The sequence below is a fragment of the Rhodotorula paludigena genome (genome assembly GCF_050403205.1).
Source record: "Rhodotorula paludigena JCM10292 DNA, Rt_paludigena_JCM10292v1_ctg55, whole genome shotgun sequence".
Classification (NCBI taxonomy): domain Eukaryota; kingdom Fungi; phylum Basidiomycota; class Microbotryomycetes; order Sporidiobolales; family Sporidiobolaceae; genus Rhodotorula; species Rhodotorula paludigena.
Genome location: NW_027481403.1, coordinates 81,692 through 102,902, shown reverse-complemented (window position 1 = coordinate 102,902; position 21,211 = coordinate 81,692). Strand labels below are relative to the sequence as shown.

General features: G+C 64.7%; 12 protein-coding genes across 12 annotated transcripts; 6 read left to right on the top strand and 6 right to left on the bottom strand.

Annotated features, from left to right (window-relative positions):
* Window positions 1-485: 485 nt before the first annotated feature.
* On the top strand, window positions 486-1,990 carry JCM10292_006736 (uncharacterized protein; the record flags this gene model as incomplete). Its single annotated transcript, XM_076651700.1, has 4 exons — window positions 486-1,011; window positions 1,072-1,406; window positions 1,457-1,898; window positions 1,968-1,990. The coding sequence occupies 4 exons, from the start codon at window positions 486-488 to the stop codon at window positions 1,988-1,990; spliced, it is 1,326 nt and encodes a 441-aa protein (XP_076502780.1).
* A 1,057-nt stretch (window positions 1,991-3,047) lies between these two features.
* Window positions 3,048-3,644, top strand: JCM10292_006735 (uncharacterized protein; the record flags this gene model as incomplete). Its single annotated transcript, XM_076651699.1, has 1 exon — window positions 3,048-3,644. The coding sequence occupies one exon, from the start codon at window positions 3,048-3,050 to the stop codon at window positions 3,642-3,644; it is 597 nt and encodes a 198-aa protein (XP_076502779.1).
* Window positions 3,645-3,939: 295 nt separating this feature from the next.
* Window positions 3,940-4,548, top strand: JCM10292_006734 (uncharacterized protein; the record flags this gene model as incomplete). Its single annotated transcript, XM_076651698.1, has 2 exons — window positions 3,940-4,465; window positions 4,532-4,548. The coding sequence occupies 2 exons, from the start codon at window positions 3,940-3,942 to the stop codon at window positions 4,546-4,548; spliced, it is 543 nt and encodes a 180-aa protein (XP_076502778.1).
* A 159-nt stretch (window positions 4,549-4,707) lies between these two features.
* On the bottom strand, window positions 4,708-5,334 carry JCM10292_006733 (DASH complex subunit DAD1; the record flags this gene model as incomplete). Its single annotated transcript, XM_076651697.1, has 3 exons — window positions 4,708-4,842; window positions 4,904-5,050; window positions 5,269-5,334. The coding sequence occupies 3 exons, from the start codon at window positions 5,332-5,334 to the stop codon at window positions 4,708-4,710; spliced, it is 348 nt and encodes a 115-aa protein (XP_076502777.1).
* Window positions 5,335-5,543: 209 nt separating this feature from the next.
* JCM10292_006732 (uncharacterized protein) lies at window positions 5,544-7,089 on the top strand (the record flags this gene model as incomplete). Its single annotated transcript, XM_076651696.1, has 6 exons — window positions 5,544-5,626; window positions 5,701-5,797; window positions 5,870-6,153; window positions 6,211-6,400; window positions 6,468-6,928; window positions 6,987-7,089. 6 exons carry the CDS (start codon window positions 5,544-5,546, stop codon window positions 7,087-7,089), a joined length of 1,218 nt encoding a protein of 405 aa, XP_076502776.1.
* A 124-nt stretch (window positions 7,090-7,213) lies between these two features.
* On the bottom strand, window positions 7,214-8,352 carry GDT1 (putative ribosome biosynthesis protein GDT1; the record flags this gene model as incomplete). The annotated part of the gene is made up of 5 exons (XM_076651695.1): window positions 7,214-7,314; window positions 7,376-7,481; window positions 7,543-8,146; window positions 8,214-8,220; window positions 8,301-8,352. The coding sequence occupies 5 exons, from the start codon at window positions 8,350-8,352 to the stop codon at window positions 7,214-7,216; spliced, it is 870 nt and encodes a 289-aa protein (XP_076502775.1).
* A 332-nt stretch (window positions 8,353-8,684) lies between these two features.
* Window positions 8,685-11,593, bottom strand: JCM10292_006730 (uncharacterized protein; the record flags this gene model as incomplete). Its single annotated transcript, XM_076651694.1, has 7 exons — window positions 8,685-10,084; window positions 10,147-10,623; window positions 10,683-11,193; window positions 11,259-11,330; window positions 11,395-11,418; window positions 11,478-11,496; window positions 11,571-11,593. 7 exons carry the CDS (start codon window positions 11,591-11,593, stop codon window positions 8,685-8,687), a joined length of 2,526 nt encoding a protein of 841 aa, XP_076502774.1.
* A 1,206-nt stretch (window positions 11,594-12,799) lies between these two features.
* On the top strand, window positions 12,800-14,552 carry JCM10292_006729 (serine/threonine-protein kinase; the record flags this gene model as incomplete). Its single annotated transcript, XM_076651693.1, has 9 exons — window positions 12,800-12,840; window positions 12,914-12,955; window positions 13,030-13,081; window positions 13,263-13,465; window positions 13,547-13,589; window positions 13,659-13,953; window positions 14,013-14,068; window positions 14,133-14,273; window positions 14,352-14,552. 9 exons carry the CDS (start codon window positions 12,800-12,802, stop codon window positions 14,550-14,552), a joined length of 1,074 nt encoding a protein of 357 aa, XP_076502773.1.
* Window positions 14,553-14,731: 179 nt separating this feature from the next.
* JCM10292_006728 (WD40 repeat domain-containing protein) lies at window positions 14,732-16,320 on the bottom strand (the record flags this gene model as incomplete). Its single annotated transcript, XM_076651692.1, has 5 exons — window positions 14,732-15,040; window positions 15,096-15,554; window positions 15,617-15,705; window positions 15,772-16,218; window positions 16,272-16,320. 5 exons carry the CDS (start codon window positions 16,318-16,320, stop codon window positions 14,732-14,734), a joined length of 1,353 nt encoding a protein of 450 aa, XP_076502772.1.
* A 279-nt stretch (window positions 16,321-16,599) lies between these two features.
* On the top strand, window positions 16,600-18,029 carry HIS5 (histidinol-phosphate transaminase; the record flags this gene model as incomplete). Its single annotated transcript, XM_076651691.1, has 4 exons — window positions 16,600-16,807; window positions 16,875-17,170; window positions 17,232-17,509; window positions 17,588-18,029. 4 exons carry the CDS (start codon window positions 16,600-16,602, stop codon window positions 18,027-18,029), a joined length of 1,224 nt encoding a protein of 407 aa, XP_076502771.1.
* A 202-nt stretch (window positions 18,030-18,231) lies between these two features.
* On the bottom strand, window positions 18,232-19,613 carry JCM10292_006726 (uncharacterized protein; the record flags this gene model as incomplete). The annotated part of the gene is made up of 6 exons (XM_076651690.1): window positions 18,232-18,433; window positions 18,522-18,671; window positions 18,760-19,104; window positions 19,170-19,287; window positions 19,349-19,443; window positions 19,519-19,613. 6 exons carry the CDS (start codon window positions 19,611-19,613, stop codon window positions 18,232-18,234), a joined length of 1,005 nt encoding a protein of 334 aa, XP_076502770.1.
* A 149-nt stretch (window positions 19,614-19,762) lies between these two features.
* SPS19 (2,4-dienoyl-CoA reductase (NADPH)) lies at window positions 19,763-21,134 on the bottom strand (the record flags this gene model as incomplete). Its single annotated transcript, XM_076651689.1, has 8 exons — window positions 19,763-19,849; window positions 19,907-20,047; window positions 20,109-20,165; window positions 20,244-20,482; window positions 20,546-20,635; window positions 20,696-20,881; window positions 20,951-21,002; window positions 21,072-21,134. The coding sequence occupies 8 exons, from the start codon at window positions 21,132-21,134 to the stop codon at window positions 19,763-19,765; spliced, it is 915 nt and encodes a 304-aa protein (XP_076502769.1).
* Window positions 21,135-21,211: the final 77 nt, after the last annotated feature.

The window sequence follows — 21,211 nt, the reverse complement described above, 5'->3', positions numbered from 1 at the left end:
TTCCGGCATGACTCTCGCCATTGATGTACTCTCATAGCCTCCTTGTTCTCTTCGTCGACCCGCAAAGCAAATCTAGACACCCTAGTCTCGGATGGCGCAGTTGATCGCGAGCGAGAGCTTTTCGAACGCAGTGAGCGAGGCACTGTTTCCGCTTGCTCGGCGGCAACAGTTGGCGGTCAGCGCCGCGCCGTCTCGCAGCGAGCCATGTGGCGATGCTCGTGCTCTGCAGGTATGCCCGGCGAGGAGCCGTGCCGACACGCTCGACCCCCGCAAGGACGTTCGCCTGAAGGTTGCGCCTTGCTCCTCACCTCGCTTCCGCCAGACAGGCTCGAGCTTGCGTGTCCAGCGCATTTGGCGTGCTTGACGACCCACCGAGCCCGCTGCAGCGATCCAGCAAGCTCGCCGTCCCTCTTGCTGTTTCTCATCAGCTCGCGCGCTCCTCGCCGTCCGTTCGCGAACTCGCCGCGACCGTAGGACCCGCCGGCATGTCGGACGAGCCAAAGAAGCCGCGCCTGCGCAAGACGATGATCGACGGCGGATTCGACTGGACATTCCGCTTCGAAATCGACGACCTCAACCTTACCGACCCTAAGCTCGATGCTCGCCTGGAATACAAAGGTCCGCTTGCGGGCTGCTGGAGCGTTGAACTACTTTTCAAGGACGGTGTCGCCACAATCGGCCTTAACCACGACACGCTTGCAATTGGTCAACTAGGCCAGCGCGTCCGTGTGCAGCTGACGGTGTGCTGGGACGCGCAAGGCAGGAGGACGCCTCTGTCGGTGGCAGACTTCGAAGAGGAGCCCTTCCCGGATCGCGACCCGGACGCACCAGGCGAGGCCTATGGCGGCCTCAGCTTTCCGGTGACCCAGGAAGACCTCGACAAGGCGGAGAAGAGTTCTCAGGGTGCATTCGTCGCTGCGAAGCATCGGAAGTATGTGTTCATCTTCACGCTCGAGCAAGATCCCCTCTACTCGACGGTTGAGTCGTACGCACTCGCCCGTCGCCCAAATCGTCAGGCAAGCGTTCCCCTGGCCAAGATTTCTCGCGTCTCACGGTGTCTTCCTCTCGCAGAGGCGTCAAATGTCCTCGTTCCACACGACGTCCGTCTCTTTTTCCCGCACGCTGGGACTGCCGGCGCCGAGATCTGGACGACATCTTCCTTCCTCGCCAATTCATCGGGCTACCTCAGTGACCTCCTCTCGTCAGAATTCGCCGAATCGCTCACGCTCAACTCGAAGAAGCGGCGGCGGCGGACCTCTCCTGTGGCTGTTGCAAATGGAGAAGATGCGCCGGCAAGAGACTGCGACGATTCGGACGACGAGACAGACGAACTCGTCCTCGACACGCCCGCTCGCCCGCTCGTCGACCTCGAGCAATTGCCTGAACTCACGTACCGACAGATCACTGTTGTGTCTTCTGCCTACACGACCTACCGCGCCGTTATTCGCTGGTTCAGACGGGATATGTCGCGTTCCTCCCTCTCGCCTCGACCTGCAAGCCCCGCGACCCGTCGGCAAAGCGGACGCGCCGAGAAGAGGTCGAAGCGGCGCTGAAAAGCGATCCCGAGGAAACGCCTGCCCTGCCCGTTTCGCTCAAATCGAGCTACCGACTCGCGCACCTCCTCCAGCTCGATCGTCCGCAGCAGATTTGCCTCGCCCAGCTCCCGCTCTCGCTCACTCACCACGGCGCAGCTCCCGAGCTCTTCGACAACGCGTCGGTACTGTACGACGAGTGGCGCAAGGTCGTGATCGACTATGTCGTCGAGAACTGGAACGAGGTCACATCGACGACGACCTGGGTCGAGCTCGACGAGCGCATCGACCGCGACGAGGTGCCTGGCGCCGCGCCGATCTTGCGAAAGCTGATGAAGGCGCGCGATGTAGCAGCTCAGGCGTCTAGTACGCTCACCCCTCATCTTGCGCTTTCGCGCCGCCCGAGTCGAATTAACCTTCGTCTCGCGTGTGCAGGTGCGGAGAAGGGCGCAGAGTGACGGAGGACCGCTTGGTGCCATGTCGCTCGTCATCAACGCGGCTCGAAGCATTGCAGTTGCGCGGGCCGGTCATTCCGCTGTCGTCCGTTGCTCCTCATACCGCAATTCTCGATACTGCTCGCTATGCTTCTCTCGCTAGTTTGTCTCCCGCTTCTTCAGATCTTGGGACGAGACTTCACGACGCATGAATAGCTGTGCGCAGACTTTGCGGCTTTGCGATCTCTTCCCGCGGAACAGCTTGGTCCTGTCTCGTGGCTGCTCAGACACGTGCACGACTCATGATTGCTCTATCACATGGGCTGCCGTTGGTTCAGCTTGAAGGAGCTTATAAGGAGCTTAGTGGTCAATAGCAGCGAGGAAGCATTTGTCCGAAGCACGCCCGCGGCTGACGGTGCGAGGGCCGTCACGTTCCTTGACTTTCTCGCCTCTGCAGCTCGAGCTTGACCACGCGTTTCAGCGCACGTAACGACGGCTGAGCGTCACTTGAGCGGCGTACCGATGCGTGCTACTAACAGGCGGAACTTGCTGGGATACGCCGGCCATTCAAATCGGCTCTGTCCCTTCCTCTGGCTCAGTCCACACCTCATAAGATGGTCGTCTTACACTCGAGGCGGCGAGAGGCGCAAAGGAAGGTCTACTGAAGCGGATTCTGTCGGGGCGGCTCGGAAGTCGACGAAAGAAGCTGATTGCATCAGCCGGCGGCAGTCACACCGGCTGTAAGCGGCTCGTGGAAGTTTCTCACATTTCCTACGCATGTCAATAATTAGCGCTGCCGTGGGCTTTGCCCGCCCGGTTGTCGAGCGCTTCGACGCAGCGATTGTTGCACGTGAAAGTCCCGTAGTCATTGCCTCACACGCTTCGCGCGAATCCGAGAGCTCCGCGTCGCTTCTGCTCGGTGTGCAAAAGGTGTCGAGCACCGCTTGTGACACGTCGTTTCGTAGACGGAAGTCGCACAGAAGGTGACGTGGCGGACTTCATCAGTTCCAGCTCTCGCTCCTCCGTGTCACTCGCTCTCGCGCTCCTGGCGCTCGCAGCCTCCAGAGAGGACAGAGCGAGCATGACTGCTGCTCCAGACGCCGGCCCCAAGCTCCCGTCGTTCTCCCTCGATGGTGCCTTCTACTGGAGGTTCGAGGCAGAGATCGAGGTGGCCCTCGTCGCGACTGCACTGCCTGCGCTCTTTCCGCTCGAGGGCGTGACTCTCCCAGGTCACTGGACCCTATCCGTGCGCTCGAGCAAGGACGGCTTCGAATTCTCTTTCAACCACGGCCACCTCGCGAAAGGCGCGATTGGCCGACGCACGCGCTTCAGCCACAATCTGTACTGGATTGACGAGTCCGGTGCCGAGCAGTCGATCATGCACTCTCGCCTGGCTGGTCCTACGACTTTCGCTCCCAACGTGAACGAAGGAGGAAGGCAGACGTACGGCGGCTACAGCACCTGCCCGACGCACAAAGACCTCGAGGCGTTCAGTCGGCGCACGAACGGCAAGTTCTCTCCATCCAGCCGCAACAAGTATCGTCTCGTGTTCGAGCTCCAGCAGCACTCGGTCGCGCCGAACCCGTCATCGCTCGAACTCGCTCAGCGCACCTCGAGCAGCTCGACGTCTGCCGTCCCGCACAACGTCCGTCTCTTCTTCCCGAGCGTCAAGAACTAGGGCCTGCCGAGCTGTGGGCATCCGAGGAGCTCCTCTCGACTGCCTCGCCCTACTTTCGCAACCTCTTCCGCTCTGGCCTCGCCGAGAACGTTCTCGTCGGCTCGAAGCGCCGCCGTCTGGGCAGCGAGACGCCTCCGTATGGCGGTGGCGGCTACGGTGGCTACGGTGACCGGCGCACACCGCCGCAGCTCTGGGACAGAAGCCCTCCGAGTTCTCCAGCCGAGGACTTGAGGGACTTCGACGACGATTCGGACGATGGGACTGACCACCTCACGTTCCGCAACTCCATGTCGAGATGCACGACCCGCGCTCGAGCACGGGATTCAGCTACAAGCAGGTAAAGATGACGCAGGCGGCGTACTCGACGGTTCGCGCTGTGCTTGTCTGGATGCAGACCGCGTTCATCCGCTTCGCGCCGCTCTCTTCCTCGTGCCTCCCGCTGAATTCTAACGCCAAGAAGACGCGCTCTGACCACGTGCTCGACGCGTTGCGCAAGGACCCGAAGCTCCCGCTGCTCTGCTCGCCCAAGTCGGTCTTCCGCCTCGCGCATCTCCTCGACCTCGACGACCTCGAGACGACGTGCGTCGCCCACTTCACGTCCCAGCTCTCGGTCGAGACGGCCCCGAGCGAGCTCTTCAGCGAGCTGTCGCGGCTGTTCAAGCCGTGGCGCAAGGCGACGCTCGACTGGGTCGTCGAGCACTGGGACGACGTCAAGAAGTCGCAGAAATGGAAGGACATGATGGAACGCATTGCTGACGACGACGTCGACGGCGCGGGTGCGGTCATGGTCGAGCTCATGGGCGCCCTCGACGAGAAGCGCGGTGCGTTGCGCCTGGCCCGTGTCTTCCGCTCGCACGGCACTGACGGCTTGCACGCCCGCCAGACAGGCACGGGACTCCCTTAGTTTTCTCACCCAGGAGCCCGCGATATTCGCCGTGACGTAGCCCTAGCGCAACCCTGCTTGCCTCCCCGTTCGCCCGCCTCGCCGTTTCCCAGAAACGCAGTACTTGCACAACATGCCTCAAGATTGATACAACAGGCAGAGACGGAGGGAAGAAGACGGTCAGGCGGTAGCCTCGCCGCTTTGCGCGGTCCCACCAGGCATGAGGAGCGTCTCCCCTCCGCCGGGCGCCAAACCCGCTGGCAACCTCGCGGTCTCGTCCCCTTGCCGCGCTAGGATCGGGTCAGGTTGTTGTTCCTGCGAGTGTCAGTGTCAGCCACACAGGCTCAAAGGGGCACAGCGAGTGGGAAGCGCGCACCGCATCCGCGTACGACCCGCTCGAAGCCATAACACCTTCAAACTGGCTCCACAGGCTGTGCACGGCGTCGAACCCGCCGCCGACCTGCGTCACGTTCTCGATGTGGCGGTTGAGCTGGTTGACCGACGTGACGCACTTGCCGAGGTTCTGTGCGACGAGGAAGAGGGAAAGTCAGTCAAGGTAGGAGGGGCTGCGTAGGGTTACTCTGCCTCGCAAGCAGGCCAGAGAGCAGCGTGTACCCCCAAGCAGCCTGCACAGGCTTCGTAGCGCGGTGCTCGGCGACTTGACGAACGCGTCTCGACGGGCACGAGGAGCGCAACAATCGCAATAACGCCAATTCGTGTCCAAGGGAGAGCTCAGCGCACCTCTGCGATCTCTGCAACGAGCCTGTCGCGCTCGCGCTCAAAGTCGGACTTGTCTGAGTAGCTCATCGCCCGAGAGTTTGGTGAGGCGAGCGAAGTGGGGGAGAGAAAGGCGGGAACAGCCGCAGGAAGGGTGACGCTTCAACGAGCGAGTTTTCAGCTGTACTGAGTGCGCGTGAGCTGTAGTCGAGCGCGTCTGAGCGAGTGCGAGTGCAGTGTCGAACTCGGAAAGCAAGTGTCCGAGGTTGTCAACCTCCGCTTCGCTCGCACAGCACGAGATGGCCGTTCAGCGAACTCAGGGGCCACCGAAGCCTCCACAAGGCCCTCCCGTCCAGCTGTACCACCAGTCCTCGCAATACCGGTCCGTCCACCCGCTCCCATCGCAGTCTAGGCGATGACAACGATGGAGGCTGACCACTTCCCTCTGACGTCCAGGCACTGGCGCTACTCGAAAGAGGGCCTCGACAGGGTCCGGAGCGAGCTGAACGAGCATGCGGTCTCGCGCGTGCGGAGCCTGTGGGAGGAGGAACGGGTCCGTACACCTGTCGAGGTTGCACTGTGGCCGGCTTTGCGCTCAGTCTAACGCTCAAAACTGCTTACACAGGCGCAACAAGCAGTGCAAGATACCCCGACGCCGGTTGCAGGGTCTTCAGCCGATGGGACCGCCTCTGAGGGCCCGTCGCAGCCTGCAACTCCGCCTGCTCCGGCCGACATCGAGTACCTGACGGTTGCCGACGAGCAAGCCCTCGTGAGTTACTACCTCACGCAGATTGTCGCGCTCTGCAACGCCTTCAAGTTCCCGGAAATGGTGCTCGCGACGGCGATGAGCTACCTCAAGCGATTCTACCTGCGCAACACCGCCATGGACTACCACCCGCGCAACATCATGTACATGCTCTCACTCATTATGTGCCCTGGGATGATACTGACGAGCCATGTCACCAGGCTCACCTGCGTCTTCCTCGCGACAAAGACGGAGAACTTCCCCATTTCGATCGACACCTTTGCGGCAAAAGTCAAGACCCCACCCGCCGACATTCTCTCGCTCGAATTTCTCGTCTCGCAGTCCTTGCATTTCGAGTACAAGGTCCACCACGCGCATGTCGCCCTAAGCGGGCTCGTGCTCGACATGCAGGTACGCTTTTCGCGGTCCTTCCTCCTCTTTTCCTTCATTCACTAATGTCTGCATCCTCTTTTCACAGACCGCCGGCGTCCCCGCCGCCTCTCTCACATCCGCCCTCCCGCGCGCCCACGTGCAGCTGCGCGCCTCGCGCCTCTCGCCCGCCGAGCTCGTCTACTCGCCCGCGCAGATCGCGCTCGCGTGCATGCGCGCGGCGGACCGCGAGAGTGTCGAGACGTGGCTGGGCGTCAAGGAGGGGAAGAAGGACGCTGCGGAGCGCAGGAGGGAGGAAGTGAATGCGCAGAGGAAGGGCAAGGGGAAAGAAGCGGGTGAGGGCTCGGCGACGCCCCAGGGCGAGGGCGAGGGGAGCAAGGGCGACGATCCACCCGCGCTCGAGCATGCGGCGCTCCTGCGCTTGCTCGACGAGATTCAGGCCATGGTCACGGACGCGCAGAAGAACGTGGTCGACAAGGCGCGCGCGACCGAGATTGACAAGCGGCTCAAGTGGGCGCGCAACCCGGAGAAGGATCCCAAGAGCGCACTGTAGGCTCGTCTTCCTCTGTCCGTTCTCAAGGCTATCCGCTGATCGGCACTCCTGTAGGTACAAGAAGCGGCAGGCGGAAGAGCAGGCTCAGCGGGAGGAGAAGGAGCGCGCCAAGGCGGCGAAGCGACCACCGCAGGACGACGGCAGCGTCTTTGACTAGCAGCAGCCCATGTAGCAAGACCATCATTCTCCTGTCGTAAAATCAAGCCGTTGAAGAAGCGCATGTCTAGAGGGGTATGATTGCAGAGTTTGTCCGAAGCTCCGACCGTGAATCATTAAATTGTCTATGCTGTCAGCTCGATCGCCGACTCGTCGATCATCGTCCACCCTTCGTACGAGTACATGACGCCGAAGATAAGGAAGAGGACGGCGCCGCCGAGCGTGACTGCGTCGGGGCAAACGGGGTCAGCTCGCGAGCGTCAAGAAGTCGTGCGACGACGCCGTACCATGCTTGATAGAGATGTGCTGCGAGATCCAGCGGCCACCCAAAACAGCACCACCCGTGCAGACCGAGTGGCCGAGAGTCGTGCCGAACGTGACGATCCAGACGTTCTGCACAAGGGAGAAGCGTCAGATGCGGGACTTGGTCACCGCCGATTGACGAGAGACGCACATGTGCCGCGCCAAGCGCGATGGTCGTAATCTGGCTGCGGTCGCCCCACTCGGCGAGGAAGGTGAGGATGAAGGCCTGGATGAAGATCGGGCTGAAGAGAAGCTGCGCGAGGTTCTTGACGCCGTCCTTGATCCCGTTGACGGCGTTGTCCTTGGCCTTCGTAAAGCTCTTGCTGCGCGGCCGGGCGCCCACCGGCTGCGGCAGGCCCTCTTCTCCTTCGGGCGCCTTGCTGCCCCTGCGGCCCTCCTCCATGTCGTCGAGCGCGATCCCGCTCGGGCGGCCCGTCGCCTCCTCTTCGGCCTCCTCGACCTCTTTCTGCACCTCGCGCATCTCCTCCTCCATCTTTTCCCGCCCGGCGTCGCCGCCCTCCATCTCGAGCCCTTCGCGGAGCATCTTTGCGCCAAAGACGAAGAAGAGGATCGCGGCGGCCAGGGTCGTGTACCGTTTGGGGAGGAGACCGGGCAGGATGTTGCCGAGGAGCGCAGAGAGGAACGACATGACGCCGAGCGCAGAGAGGGCGGCGCTGAAGATGGTCATGCGCGGGTGGTGCATCGACAGGATGGCCGCAATGAGGAATGTGCGGTCGCCAATCTCGCTGGTCAAGCTGTGGCAGGACGATAGGTCAGCCAGGCGCTCGTGCAAGCTCTGTAGGCACAGGACAATGGGCCTACATGACCGCTGCGAGTGAGGAGAGGCGGGCGGAGGCATCTCGTCAGCTTTCCGACGCGAGCAAAGACGCGAGAGCAGACCAGACGCACAGATGGAGCGGGTGAACCCGTCCATGGACGTCGGGAGCGAGAGGTCGAGCATGGCGACGGGCGACAAGGTGCGTTCGACGATGAGGACGACGACGGGGTCACGGCCGCCGAGGGAGGCAGAGGCAGGGCTATCTTGAGTGTTTCTGGCCCAAAGCAGGCAGTTTGAGCACTGGCAAGAGCCGCAAGCCGTTCTAGACGAGGAGAAAGAGGCGAGACTCTGCTCGAGACGTGGTTTCCGAAACCTTGAGGCTACGGCTGTGATCGATCCTTTCTTTCGCGCTCTGCAAGATTGAGTGCATGTACTACAGTGACAACGTTGCATAGACAATGCGAGAGGGACTAAACCAAAGGCGCGACTCGGACCTAACGGAATTCCCAGTCTGTCTACTCGTCCATCGACGCGAGCGCGCGCTCGTTGATCGCCTCGGCCTCGAGCAGCTCCATCTGCTCGCACTCCTGCTCGAGCTGCTGCTGCAAGTCGAGCAGCTCCTTAAACCGCGCCTGCCCGTCGCGCTCGCGGCGCTCGAGCCGCTCGACCTCGTCCCGGAGCGCCTCGACGCGGCGCACGACGGCGCCCTCCTCGTTGTTGGCGAGGCGCGCGAAAGACTCGAGCTCGATGCGCGTGCGCGACAGATCGTCGTGACCCTCGCCCAGCTTGCCCGCGAGCGTCTTGCTCCGCGCGACGTAGCCGCCGAGCGTCTGCCCCAACCGCTTCTCGACCTTTGCTGCCTTGGCCGACTCGGACGCCATCTTGTCGCGGTTCGACTCGATGAGCGCGCGCAGGCCCGCGATGCGGTCCGCATCCGAGAGCGACTCCTTGTCGACGTAGCGGTCTGTCCGTGCGTCGTACGCGAGGCGCTCGTACGTCGGCCGCCAGTGCTTGTCAAAGTCCTCGACCGAGAGCGCGACGGCGCGACGGAGCACCTTCTCGGACGCGCCGGGGAGGCCGACCGCCTGCGCGACCTCGTCGTGCACGAGCTGGCGCGCTGCTGCCAAGTCCTCGTCGGCGATGCGCGGCAGCGAGGAGCGGCCGCCGCCGGGGCGCCGGCTGCCCGCGACTGGGTGCACAATCGAGTCGTGCTCGAGGAGCCGGATCATCTCGGCTGTGACGGCGCGCTCGGCCTCGCGGCGCCACTTGTCCTGCCCAGGCGCGTCGGCCTCCTGCCCCTCAAGGTCGAGCTGCGCGAGCATGGCCGCTGCGTCGACCTCGATCGGGCGGGGCAAGCCGCGCTTGACAGCCTGGCTCCGCCGCTCGAGCTCGCGCTTCTCCTCGGCCTCGCGCAGCGCCTTGAGGCGCGCCTCGCGCTCGGCGCGATCCTCGATGCGGAGCGCCTCTGCCACCTCGGCACTCGTCCCCTCGGCCTGTGCAGCCTCGTCCTCCTCCTCGGGCAGGACAAGCTCGAACTCGTTCTTGGGCTGCGGGAGCGCCGAGAAGCCCTGGCGGAGCTGGCGCTTGACATCGTGCTGGCGGAGGCGTTCGTCGCGCGGCGTCAGGCCGTACTGCGACGCGTTCTCGTCGTTGATGCTGAGACTGTCGCGGAACGGCGTACGGAGCGGGGTCGCGCCGACCGACGAGACGGGCGTGGCGCCGACGTCGCTTTGGCCCGCACGGAACGGCGTTGCGAGCGGGTTCGGCGTCGCAGCAACCTGGCCGCGCGGGGTGGCCGCCTCGAAGCCAGTGCGGCCGTGCAGCTCGTGCAGAGGGGTGTTCTCCTCGCCGAGAAGCGGGGTCTGCTGCGCCGTCAGGTTGCGCAGGTTGCGCGCTTCAGCCATGACGTTGTCGTCTGCAGGTGCGCGGAGACAGTGTGAGCAAGCGTTGAGCCGAGTCAGTGTGAAAAGAACGTACGCTCGGGCGCCGTACGGGGCGTCCTTGCGTCGCGCGCTGCACCGAGCGCCGAGTACTCGCCGAGCAAGCCCTGGCTCGCGTCGTTGCCCGTCTCGTTGTCGGTGACGAGCGAGCGCGCCGACTCGCCCGCGCGGCCAATCTTGACGAGGTCGTCGAGCTCGCGCTCCGAGACCTGCGGGCCAGGGAGGACGAGCTTGCGGCGCTTCGAGATCTGCTGCTCCTCGCGGCGCTGCTGCAGGAGCGCGTCTTTGGTCGGGACAAAGTGCGACATGGCGTCGGCGTTGGCGTCCTTGGCCTCGCGCGCCTTGCGCTTCTTGTCGCGCGATTCGGCGTCCTCGCGGTCCTTCTTGCGGTTGTGCCCTTCGAGCTCGCGCAGCGACTTGCCCGTCGGCGCAGAGACACGCTTCGATTTCTCATCGCTCGTGTCGTAGAACCCGGCGGCCGGCGCCTTCTCGAAGGGGATGTCGGCCATGTAGTCTGCAGATGCACGAGGTCAGCACTCCGCCTCGCAACCAGTCTTCGCTGTCGCGACGCACCCATGCCGGTCTTCTTGGGCTTGGCGCGCATGAGGATACCCGCAGCCTTGAGCTCGCGCTTCTTCTGCAGGATGGCGAGCCTGCGCGCCTCCTCGAGCTGGCGCTCGCGCGCCTTGCGCTTGGCCTTTTTGCCCTGCGTGTTGGCGAGGCGCGCGCGCGCCTCGGACAGCATCTCCTTCTCGTCCTCGTCCATGTCGATCGGGTCGGGCCGCGCGGGGCGGTTCTCCGGGTCGGGGTCGACCTCGCCCGGGCGGAGGCGGCGCACGTCGTCGGCGCTCGGGCCGGCGTCGTCGACGCCCGCGAGGCCGAGCTCTTCATTCTCGGCGCGCTCGGCCTCGTCGAGCAGCTTCTGGTACCGCTCGAGGCACTGGTTGGCCGTGCGGCCGACGATGGGCGCGATCGTGCGCCACTGCGTCGGCATGAGCTTGGCGAGGTGCAGCAGCTTCTCGTCCTCCTCCTTGGACCACTCGGTCTTCTTGATGGCCGGGTCGAGCCATTCCATCCATCGCGCCTGCGCGTAGCGGAGATTCGTGAGCGGGACGGCGCGGCGCTGAAGAGGCCAGACAACATGCGTACCTTGCACTGCTTAGGCGTCTTGCGCACCAGGAGTGATGAGATACGTGCCCATTGGTTTTTGCCATACTTTGACTGTGCGATGCAATGCGTGTGAGCAGGTCGGCGCGAGACAAGGGGCAGCGGATGCAATACGCACGATAGCAGCCTTGAGAATCTCGTCCTGCGCGGGTCGGGCCAGGTCAGCTCCAGATGCCAATCCAGTCAAGCAACGAGACGGACCTCGGTGTTCTTCCAGACACTGCAAGGAGCGGGAGAGGGAGGAGAAGCAAGTCAGCCGCGAGTCTCTCTGGCGCAGCAAGGGCGCGCACGCACCCTCCCTTGATGACGACACGCATGCTGACAGTGTCCTACAGGGGTCTATCGAGCTGGAGACGGGGAGCTGGTTCGAGGCGAACTGCAAGGAGGCGGCGGCGGAGTCAGCGGCTGAAGCGACAGAGGCCGGTTGATTGGCGCGGATGCCTCTTGCAAGCGCTTCTCAGCGGTCTCAGACAGCCACGCGCGCTCTTTGTGCGCTGTGTCATCCGGCGGCGAGCGGTGCCGGCGATGAGAACGCGCCTAGACGAGGCGACGCCGAAACGAGCTGCGAGAGTGGTCTGAAAGGTGCAGCGTACCAATGAAGAGTCTGCGTGTGTCCCGAGCTGCTCAGATCCGCAGCAAGGCGGAGCTGCTGTGCTGGGTGGGGTCGAACTCGCTTGCCCCTCCTCCCTTGACCTCGCCGACAGCGCCCGCTTCCGCTCCTGCTGCCTGCGCCGAACGAGTTCTTCTCTATCATCACAGGCTACCTTGTCTGGTACGAGCTGTCTTCGTTGCTCCGCTCCGCGCGACTCCCCTCGCTTGCCGCCTGCCAGCCTCGCCGACGCCCGTCTTGGCGCCCTCGGCTTGTACAACAAACTGAAGTCGCTGATCATGAACGATCTGCTGCTTGCTGGTGATTGTGCTTGGTAAAGCGCCGGCCGCCCTGTTCGTGCTCGACTTCTGTGCCACGCCTCGTCTTCGGTTCTCAAAAACGCTACGCCCAACTTCAAGATGAGGCGGACGTGCTACCTATCGATACTCTTTGACAATGCGAGTGACGGCTAGCACCCCCGTAGAGCTCGAGGCTACTCGCCCTTCCGAGACGGAGGCTGCCCCTTCAACCATGCCTCGCTCGTCCGACTGGCCAACTCTCTCTGTCGCCGGCACCGCAAATGGTCGACCCGGCATCTCGGCGTTGGTCCGCCAACTTTGGCGCCGCAGTGGGACCGCATTTGGCTGCTCTGCCTCTGATGGGCCACGAGGACGTGCGGTTGCGTGCGGCTGAGGCTAGCGGTACAGAACCAACTTCTTCGCTCCTTTCATGATAGCGGACCGCCACGAGAGCATTGCACGCGTTGTCACCTCGCTTGCTGTTCGAACGAACGCCACCTGCAAGAGTGGCCACGGTTGAGCAAATGCCGCGGACTCCGCCTCTGTGGACTTTGCGGAGGCGGCGACCCTCAGAAGCGAGTTCCGTCTGGGCCTCGCCCGCTGCGCAGCCCGGTCGACGAGCTGCGAGTGCCGGGATGCATCTTTTCGACTACCTGACGGGCCAGCCCGCGAGCCAGTGCGTCCCCTTGACGCGCATCCCCTCCGTCGCTCCCCCGCACCGCTCGCAACTGATCGGCTCGCAACCGCAGCCACCGCAAGCGCCACTACTCGATCAAGGAGACACTCGGGGTGTGCGTGCTGTCTCTCGAGACGCTCTGCGCTTGCGATCGAGCTCGTCTGACGCCCGTGTCACTCGACTCTGCAGAGGAGGATTCGCCGTCGTCAAGAGGGCGACCGCACTTGACACGGGCAAGGAGGTGCGCTCGTCATCCATAAGGGCGTTGCTTTTGTCCGCTTCTGGCCTGGCAGATCTTCGCTTGCTGGTCGGAAGCTGGATGAACGGCGAGCTGACCCTTCCCCACTTGCTCTCCCTCTCTCGCCCTTCTTCTCCCGTCTCTCTGCGCTACTGCCGTCCTCTGGCCTCGCCCTTGCTGACAGGTCGCGGTCAAGATCATTCCCAAGGAAAAGATCCGCGACCACGAGCAGCAGATCTTTCGCCAAAACACGCTCCTCCGGCTCAAGCACCCGCACATCATCGAGACGGTCGAATGGTACGAGTCGTCGAGCAAGTACTATTTGGTGTTCGAGCTTGCGGCGGGGGGCGAGCTCTTCGAGCACCTGATGGAGAGCCCTGGGAACCGGTGCGTCGTCACTGTTGCTCCCCTGGCTGACCTTCTCGCAGTCCAATTCGCTGACAACGCCGCTGCGCTTTCTCGTCGCAGCTTCCCCGAAGCTGAAGCACGAGAAGTCGTCTATGCACTCGTCGTGCGTCTCGCCCCCTCCTCCCAGCCTCACCTCCCCTCCTGACCTCGTGCACTGCGCCGCTGCACACAGGACGGAGTCGCCTACCTGCACGGGCTCAACATCGCGCACCGGGACCTCAAGCCCGAGAACGTCCTGTACCGGACCCCGCCCGGCTCGCACCCCGAAGTCGGGCACGACGACTGCGTCATTTCGGACTTTGGCCTCGCGGCGTACGTCGAGCCCAACGGCGGAAGGCTCTTCACCGTCGCGGGCTCGGCGGGGTACTCGGCACCGGAGATGTACCCCGAGGAGGGCGTGCTCAATGGCGAGGGTCAGGGGAGAGGGTATGGACTCAAGGCGGACGTGTGGTCGCTGGGCGTGATTGGTGCGCATCGTCGCTTCGCCTTTGAACAAGTGAGTTGCTGACTCGTGCGGAGCGCGCAGCGTTTGTGTGTCTCGGGGGGCGCTTCCCGTACAAGAAGACAGATCCGGAAGAGCTGGCGAGTCTTCCTTTCAATCGCTCACCCTCTTTTCGCAAGGCTGACCGCACCTCTGCTCTCGCAGGCACACGAGGCGCGAACAACCGAGCTGTACTTCCCGCGCTCGTGGGAGACCGTGTCGAACGAGGCCAAGGACTTTATCCGCAAGCTGCTCACCGTCAACGAGGACGAGCGGCCGACTGCGGCCGAAGCGCTCGACCATCCCGTGCGCCGCGTCCCTCTTTGCCAGACTCATCGCTCAGGAGATCAGACTCGCTGACTAGCATCGCGCGACATCGCACAGTGGCTCCGCTCGGCGCTCTCACGCCCGCCCTCGCCCGCCGCGCTGTCCAAGCCCGCGTCGCTCGCGCCGCACGACCCGCCGACCGACGAGCAGCGGCTCGGGCCGTCGCTCTCGCGCACCGAGACGGTGACGAACCATGCGCCGCTGTTTGAGCGCCGGAGCACATTTGACGCGATGAGGGAGCAGCAGGCGAAGGTGTGATGTTCGTGCGAGGTCGGTGTCGGGGAGTGGGAGCTGTCACTATCTTATCGTGTTGTCCTCATAGCGCTTCTCTCGTATCTAATCTGATCGTGATACCCTCTCCCTAAGTGTAACGGCGGCACGAGCTTGCTCACGGATCCCGGGCATCGCCAAGAGGAGTGGAGCTGCATGGCAGTGCGCTACGCCACGACAGTCCACACCTTGACGAGTCCGTCGTCTCCCGCGCTCGCAAACAGGTCTCGCGCGCCCTCCCACCGCGGATCTGCCTCGTCGTCGCCCTCCCCGCCGCCGCTCGCGTCCTGCTCCTGCTCCTGCTCCGCGTCGTCCTCGCCGCCCTCGAGCGCGCGCAGGGTTGCGGCCGCGCGCGCGGGCGAGAGCGTGCACCAGGCGACGTGGTTGACGTCCGAGACGCCGTGGGCGTCCTCGACGGACGCGACGAGGTGGTGCGACGGGTTGGGCGACGAGCCGTCCGAGGGCGGGGGTGCCATCTATTTCCGAGCCGTCAGCGCAGCGCTCCACGCGGACGAGCGGTAGAGGACGCACCATCTGGAACACGTTGATCTTGCCGTCGCCTCCGCCGCTGACGATCCTCCCGAGCCCGCCCTCGCCCTCTGCCGTCCCGCCCCGCTGCCAGTCGAGCGCATACACCGTGCGGTCGTGCGCGCGCTCGATGACGCCGCGGTCCTCCCAGCGCCACTTTTCGCTCGCGCCGACGCGCACGCCGCCCGCGCTCCAGGGCCCCATCCTCCCCCCCTCCTCCCTGCGCGCCTCGCCAAGCTCGCCGAGCTCGCCGGGGGCGAAGGACGACTGCGGGACGCGCTCGTGGAGGCGGATGCAGAGGTCGTCGCCGGCCGAGGCGAGGTAGCGGCCGCAGGGCGAGAAGGCGAGCGCCCACACGGTCGCACAGTGCGACGAGAGCGTGTGCGTGCACTGCCACTCGTCGTCGTATGGGTCGGCCGCGTACAGCTTGATCGTGTCGTCGTACGAGGCCGAGGCGAGGAGCTGCCGGGGGGCGTTCCGGGGTGAGCGCGCGCACAAAGAGGAAGAGAGCGAGAGAAACGAACCTCGTCGGTCGGATGCCACTTTACGCATTTCACGTCCTGCGAATGCTCCATGAGGACGGCGAGGCACTCGAAATCTGCCGGACCGACCGCTGCAGGGTCCTCGCGTCTCGTCAGTGGTGCTAGCGCGACGGAAGAAGGGGCGAGGCGAGGCGGACCTTCCCAGACCCAGACGCTCTTGTCGCGGCTGCAGCTGGCCAAGAGGCGGCCGTCTGCGCTCCACGCGACGCTCTTGCACTCGCTCTCGTGGCCCTCGAGCGGGTCGACGGGCTCCCACTCGCCTGCGGATGCGGAAGCAGTCGCATCGCCGTCGTCGAGGCCGGCCTCGGAGACCTGGCACCAGACGCCGACGGTCGAGTCGAACGAGGCGGTGGCGAGGGTGGCGCCGGTCGGAGAGAAGGCGAGGGCGCGGACGGTGCGGGCGTGCGAGGTCGGGATGGTCGACTCGAGCGAGAAGCGGTACGACGGCGAGGAGGAGGAGGAGGCGGTGTCGGCGGTGTCGGGTGCGGGTGCGGGTGCGGGTGCGTACGAGTAGAGGCGGACGGACTTGTCGGTGGAGCACGAGGCGAGGGTGGGCCTGGCCGGGTTCCATGCGACGTTCCACGCTGGTGGGCGGCGGGGTGAGCGGGATGCGGCGACGAGGAGAAGGAGGGCGTACCGCGGTCCTGGTGGCCCGAGAGCGTGTCTACGAGGCGGAGTGCGCCCATGCTGGTCCCTGTGAGCCCTGCCTGCCTGTCTGCCCCGCTCTCGATCGATGCGGTGCACTCGACTCGGACAAGAGTCAGCCGCGAATGCGATCATCCCTCTCGGCGGCGTTCCCTTGCTCCAGCTTGCACGAGAGCCACCGGGCTGCACTTGACTCGCACAGTCACTGTCACCAGCGCTTATCGCGGCCACCCCTCCGCCCCCTCCTGCTTCCTCCCCTCGCCCTCCCTCTAGATCTCCCCATCGCTCCACTCTCTCGCCTCGCATCCCGACTGCCCAAGATGGCCCCCGCCCCGCCACCAGTCGCACCCACACCGCCCAAGCCCGCCCACTGGTCCCTCGAGCGCGCCATCCGCAGTAACATCCTCGCCCTCCTCCCCTACCGCTGCGCCCGCGACGACTACGAGCACGGCATCCTTCTCGACGCAAACGAGAACGCCCTTGGTCACGCCCTCCCCGCACCAGCCGCGCAGGGTACCGCACAGGACAGTGGGTCACGTCGGGGCCCTCCTCCCTCACTGTTCTCGAGACTCACGCACACCGGCACCCGGAACAGCCTCGTTCGACGACCTCGACCTCCACCGCTATCCCTCTCCGACCCACTACGACATCAAGGAGCGCCTGTGCGCCCTCCGCAACGTCCCCTCGCCCCACAACTTCTTCCTCGGCGTCGGGTCCGACGAGGTCATCGACCTCTTGTTCCGCATCGGGTGCATCCCCGGCCGCGACCGCGTCCTCGTGTGCCCGCCCACCTATGGCATGTACAGCGTCTGCGCCCAGGTCAACGACGTCGACGTCGTCAAGGTCAACCTCGAGCTCGAGGGCGGCTCGTTCCGCCCGCGCGTCGACGAGGTGCGTCCGGGGCCCTCGACCGCACCCTGACCCGAGCCCTGACGCACACGGCCCTCCACAGATCAACCGGACACTGTCCGAGGCAGCGCGGAGCGACCGCCCGATCAAGCTCACGTTCTTGTGCTCGCCGGGCAACCCGACAGGGACCCTCATCCCGCTCGACGACATCCGCGCCGTCCTCGCCAACCCAGACTACGACGGCCTCGTCGTCGTCGACGAGGCCTACATCGACTTTGCCGGGACCGACAAGAGCGCCGCGCGCTTGCTCGTCGAGGAAGGGTGGAGCAACCTCGTCATCATGCAGACGCTCAGCAAGGGCTTTGGCCTCGCCGCCATCCGGTGCGCCTCGCCTCCGTCTCATTGCGAGCGCCCGCCTTTTCTCGGGGGCACAGGCTGACGCGCCGCACACTTGCACAGTCTCGGCATCGCCATCTCGTCGCCCGAGATCATCCAAGTGCTCAACAACATCAAGGCGCCCTACAACATCTCGACCCCGACCGCCGCGCTCGCCCTCCGCGCCCTCTCGCCGCAGGGGCTCGACGCCTTCCGGCGCAACATTGCGACCCTCATCTCGAACCGCGCGTACCTCATCGACGCGCTGCGCGCCACGCCAGGGGTGATCGCGCTCCCGGGCGCCAACGACGCGAATTTCGTCCTCGCGCAGATTGGCGGGCGCGCGGGGGAGCCGGACAACGAGCGCGCAAAGCGGATCTACACGCACATGGCCGAGGAGGACCAGGTCGTCGTGCGCTTCCGCGGGAACGAGCCCGGGTGCGAGGCGTGCTTGCGCATCACGGTCGGGACGCGGGAAGAGTGCGACGAGGTCGTCAAGAGGCTCGCGGCGCTGCTGCAGCAGTAGCGTCTTGCTCCAGTTGCTCTAGAGTGGCATGCTATTCAGACGTCTAGACATGCTCTGGGCTGGGCCGGCGAGTCGAAAGAGACGAAGTTCCGGTCGATCTGCAGCGACACCGCCATTCCGACTCTTTTCCTACTGCCGTACTGTTCAGGTCCTCTGATCCAGATAGCACGATCCTTCCGGGTCTTTGCGATCCTCCGGACCCTCACTGGTTCTTCCTCTCCCTCACGCTGCCCGTCTTGGCCGCGCCCTTGACCGCCGTCGAGCTCGCCGCGACCGCCTGCTGAGCCTCCTTGATGCCCGCGACGGCCTTGCGCTTCTGCTGCTGCGCGGCAGAGGAGCGCGAGAGGAGCGGGACGACGATGCGCGAGGTGAAGAGCATCGACGCGAGGAGGAGCGAGCAGAAGCTGCGCGACGAGGCTTTCGGGTCAGTGCCTGGCTGGTGCGTTGAGTTGCGCGTGAGCGAACGGGAGGGAGGGAGAGCGAGGAGCGCACATCTTGGCCTCGCCCGGCTGGAGGAGGACCGTGTGGCGCGGCGAGGTCAGGTACGCCTTGGGGACGTCGAAGAAGCCGCGGAGGGCGGGGAGGTGCGTGAGGAGGTACGCGACCGGCTTGCGGAAGAACGGGTGCGCGTCGATGAGCGTTCTGTGCAGAAGGCGTTTTCGCACAAAGTCAGCTCGCAGTAGCAGGAAGGGCCGTCGAGAGACCATGCAAAGGGTGGCGCGCGACGCACGCGTAGACGTAGCCGATGAAGCCCGCGCTCCACACGTCAATGTTGAGCCCGTTCTTGACCCACGCGGGCGTGTCGGTGAAGCCCCAGCTCGGGCCAAAGAGCTTGAACGCGGGGACGAGCATGCCGCCGCCGCCGCCCGAGATGAAGGCGACGAGGACCATGGCCCAGGGCGAGTTGCGCACGGCCTGGTTCGGGTGCGACAGGACGACGTCGACGCCGAGCGTCGTCATGCCCATGATGCGCGAGAAGCCGTCGATGAGGCAGAAGAGCGACTCGCGCGGGAGCGACGGGATCGAGAGGACGAGCGAGACGAGGCCCGTCTTGGCGGCGAGGAGCGGGATGAGGCTGCGCATCGTGTCTCGGCGTCGGGTCAGCGGGTGTACGTTGAAGCTGTGATGCAAGAAGCGCACCCATAGGTCGCCACGGGGATGGGCGTGACGACCCAGCCAGGCACGAGGCCCAGCAGGACGCTCGAAACAGTCGAACCGCCGAGGATGAGCACGAGCGGGACAATGGCCGCCTGCAGATCTGTTTGCACGCTCGTCAGCGACTCTGTCTGACCTTCCACGCCGAGCAGGAGGGGCCGCACTGCCGAGTTGACTGTCGTATCCGCCCGCACGAGCGATGCCGCGGTACACGCACGCGACGCGGATCGCGTGTGCAATGGCAAAGAGCGAAAAGGGACTGTCGTTTCGAGGGGTCTCGGGCAGTCAGCCAGGCGTACGAGCGCGAGCAGACTCGAGGAACCGCGGGACCGACACGGCGGGGTGGGGAGTCTGCGAGCTGAGCCAGCCGTGCGTGCTGCCTACGCGGGCGAGCAGCGGCGAAGACGAGCCGTCCCAGATGATGCTCATCCTGAACAAGCGCGAACGAAGCAGTGAAAGGACGGAGCGCGAAGCTTCGGCGCTTCGGCACGGGCGGCAACGCTGGCGGAAGCTGACACGCGGCCACTTTGCGATTATCCGAGGAACGCTCGATACTGGCGATACAAGGAGTGCTACATCTACAGCTTGGTCATAAACTTGCTCTCGCCGCCCGGGAGGAACGCATCCGGATAGAAGCCCGCACCCGCGGACGTCGACATGTGCCACTGCAACGAGACAACCAGGTCAGCTGCCGCCTCAGTCAACGATGGTAGAACACCCACGTCTCCACCGTCGACGACGAGCGTCGTCCCGGTGATGTAGGTTGCGGCCGGCGAGAACAGGAAGCAAGAAGCGGCGGCAATGTCTTCCTTGTCGCCGTACCGCTGCATTGGAATCCGCTTCGTGTGCTCCTCGACCAGCTCCTGCGATGAGGGAGACCGAGTGAGCGGGACGCGAAAGACTGGGAAGGTCAGAGCGACGGGCCTTGGGCATGAGGCGGTCCATCCCTTCCGTGCCGGCGATGGGTCCCGGTGCTATACACTGCGCATCGAGCCATGCACAAAGGTCAGTCGAGGACGGAGCCACTCCGGATCAGACCAGTGTCGCGCTTCGACGCACGTTTGCCCGCACGCCCCGCGGCCCGTACTCGACCGCAATGACCCTCACGAGCGCGTCGACGCCCGCCTTTGCAGCGCTGACGTGCGCCTGGAGCGTCGACGCGCGGTAGTGCAGCGTCGCAGAGACGGCGATGAGCGACCCGCGTGCCTTGACGAGCTCGCCGATCGTCGCCTTGAAAGTGTTGTAGGTCCCGAGCGTGTCGATCTCGATGACGGTGCGGAAGGCGTTGGCCGAGAGGCCTGCGTTCGCGGGTCTAGGTGAGTTTTTACAGCTGAGATGCCTGGCCATCGAGCATTTCGGACCAGCCGTCGACGGGACGATAGGCAAGAAACGCTGAACGTCGGAAATGGAAGCCTCACCTTCGAGCGGGGCGAGGAAGTTGCCCGCGGCGCCTGTGGGCGTCCTTCACCCGTCAGTCACATCACACACAAACCACTGACGCGGCAGCGCACCGGCAATGACAAAGTCGATCCTCCCAAACTCGTCGACAGTGCGCTTGACGGCGTCCTGCAGGCTCTCGAGCTTGCGCACGTCGCCGCTGACGCCGATACATTTCTGGCCCGTCGCGCGAGAGAGCTCGGCCGCGGCAGACTCGATGTTGGCCTTGCGCCGGCCAAAGATGGACGCCGAGCATCCGTCTGCGCGGAGCGGGCGAAGGGGAGGTCAGCGAGCGACAATGGGCGCGATGCGCGAGGAGCGGGACGCACGCTCCATCAGCATCTGCGTCATGCTGTAGCATATGCCACTCCCGCCGCCAGTCTGCCCGCAGAGAAGGGCGGTGAGCGGTCGATGTGGGGCTCATCAGCATGGACGAGCGAGAGGACGCACGACAAAGACGACCTTGCCCTCGTACAAGTCCTTGCGAAAGACAGAAATCGTCTTGTTGGCCATCTCGTGATTTCAGGCGTAGTAGCTGTGGTACGCGAGCAAAAGCAGAAAGGTGCCCGTTGGACCGGCCGGCTCGCAAC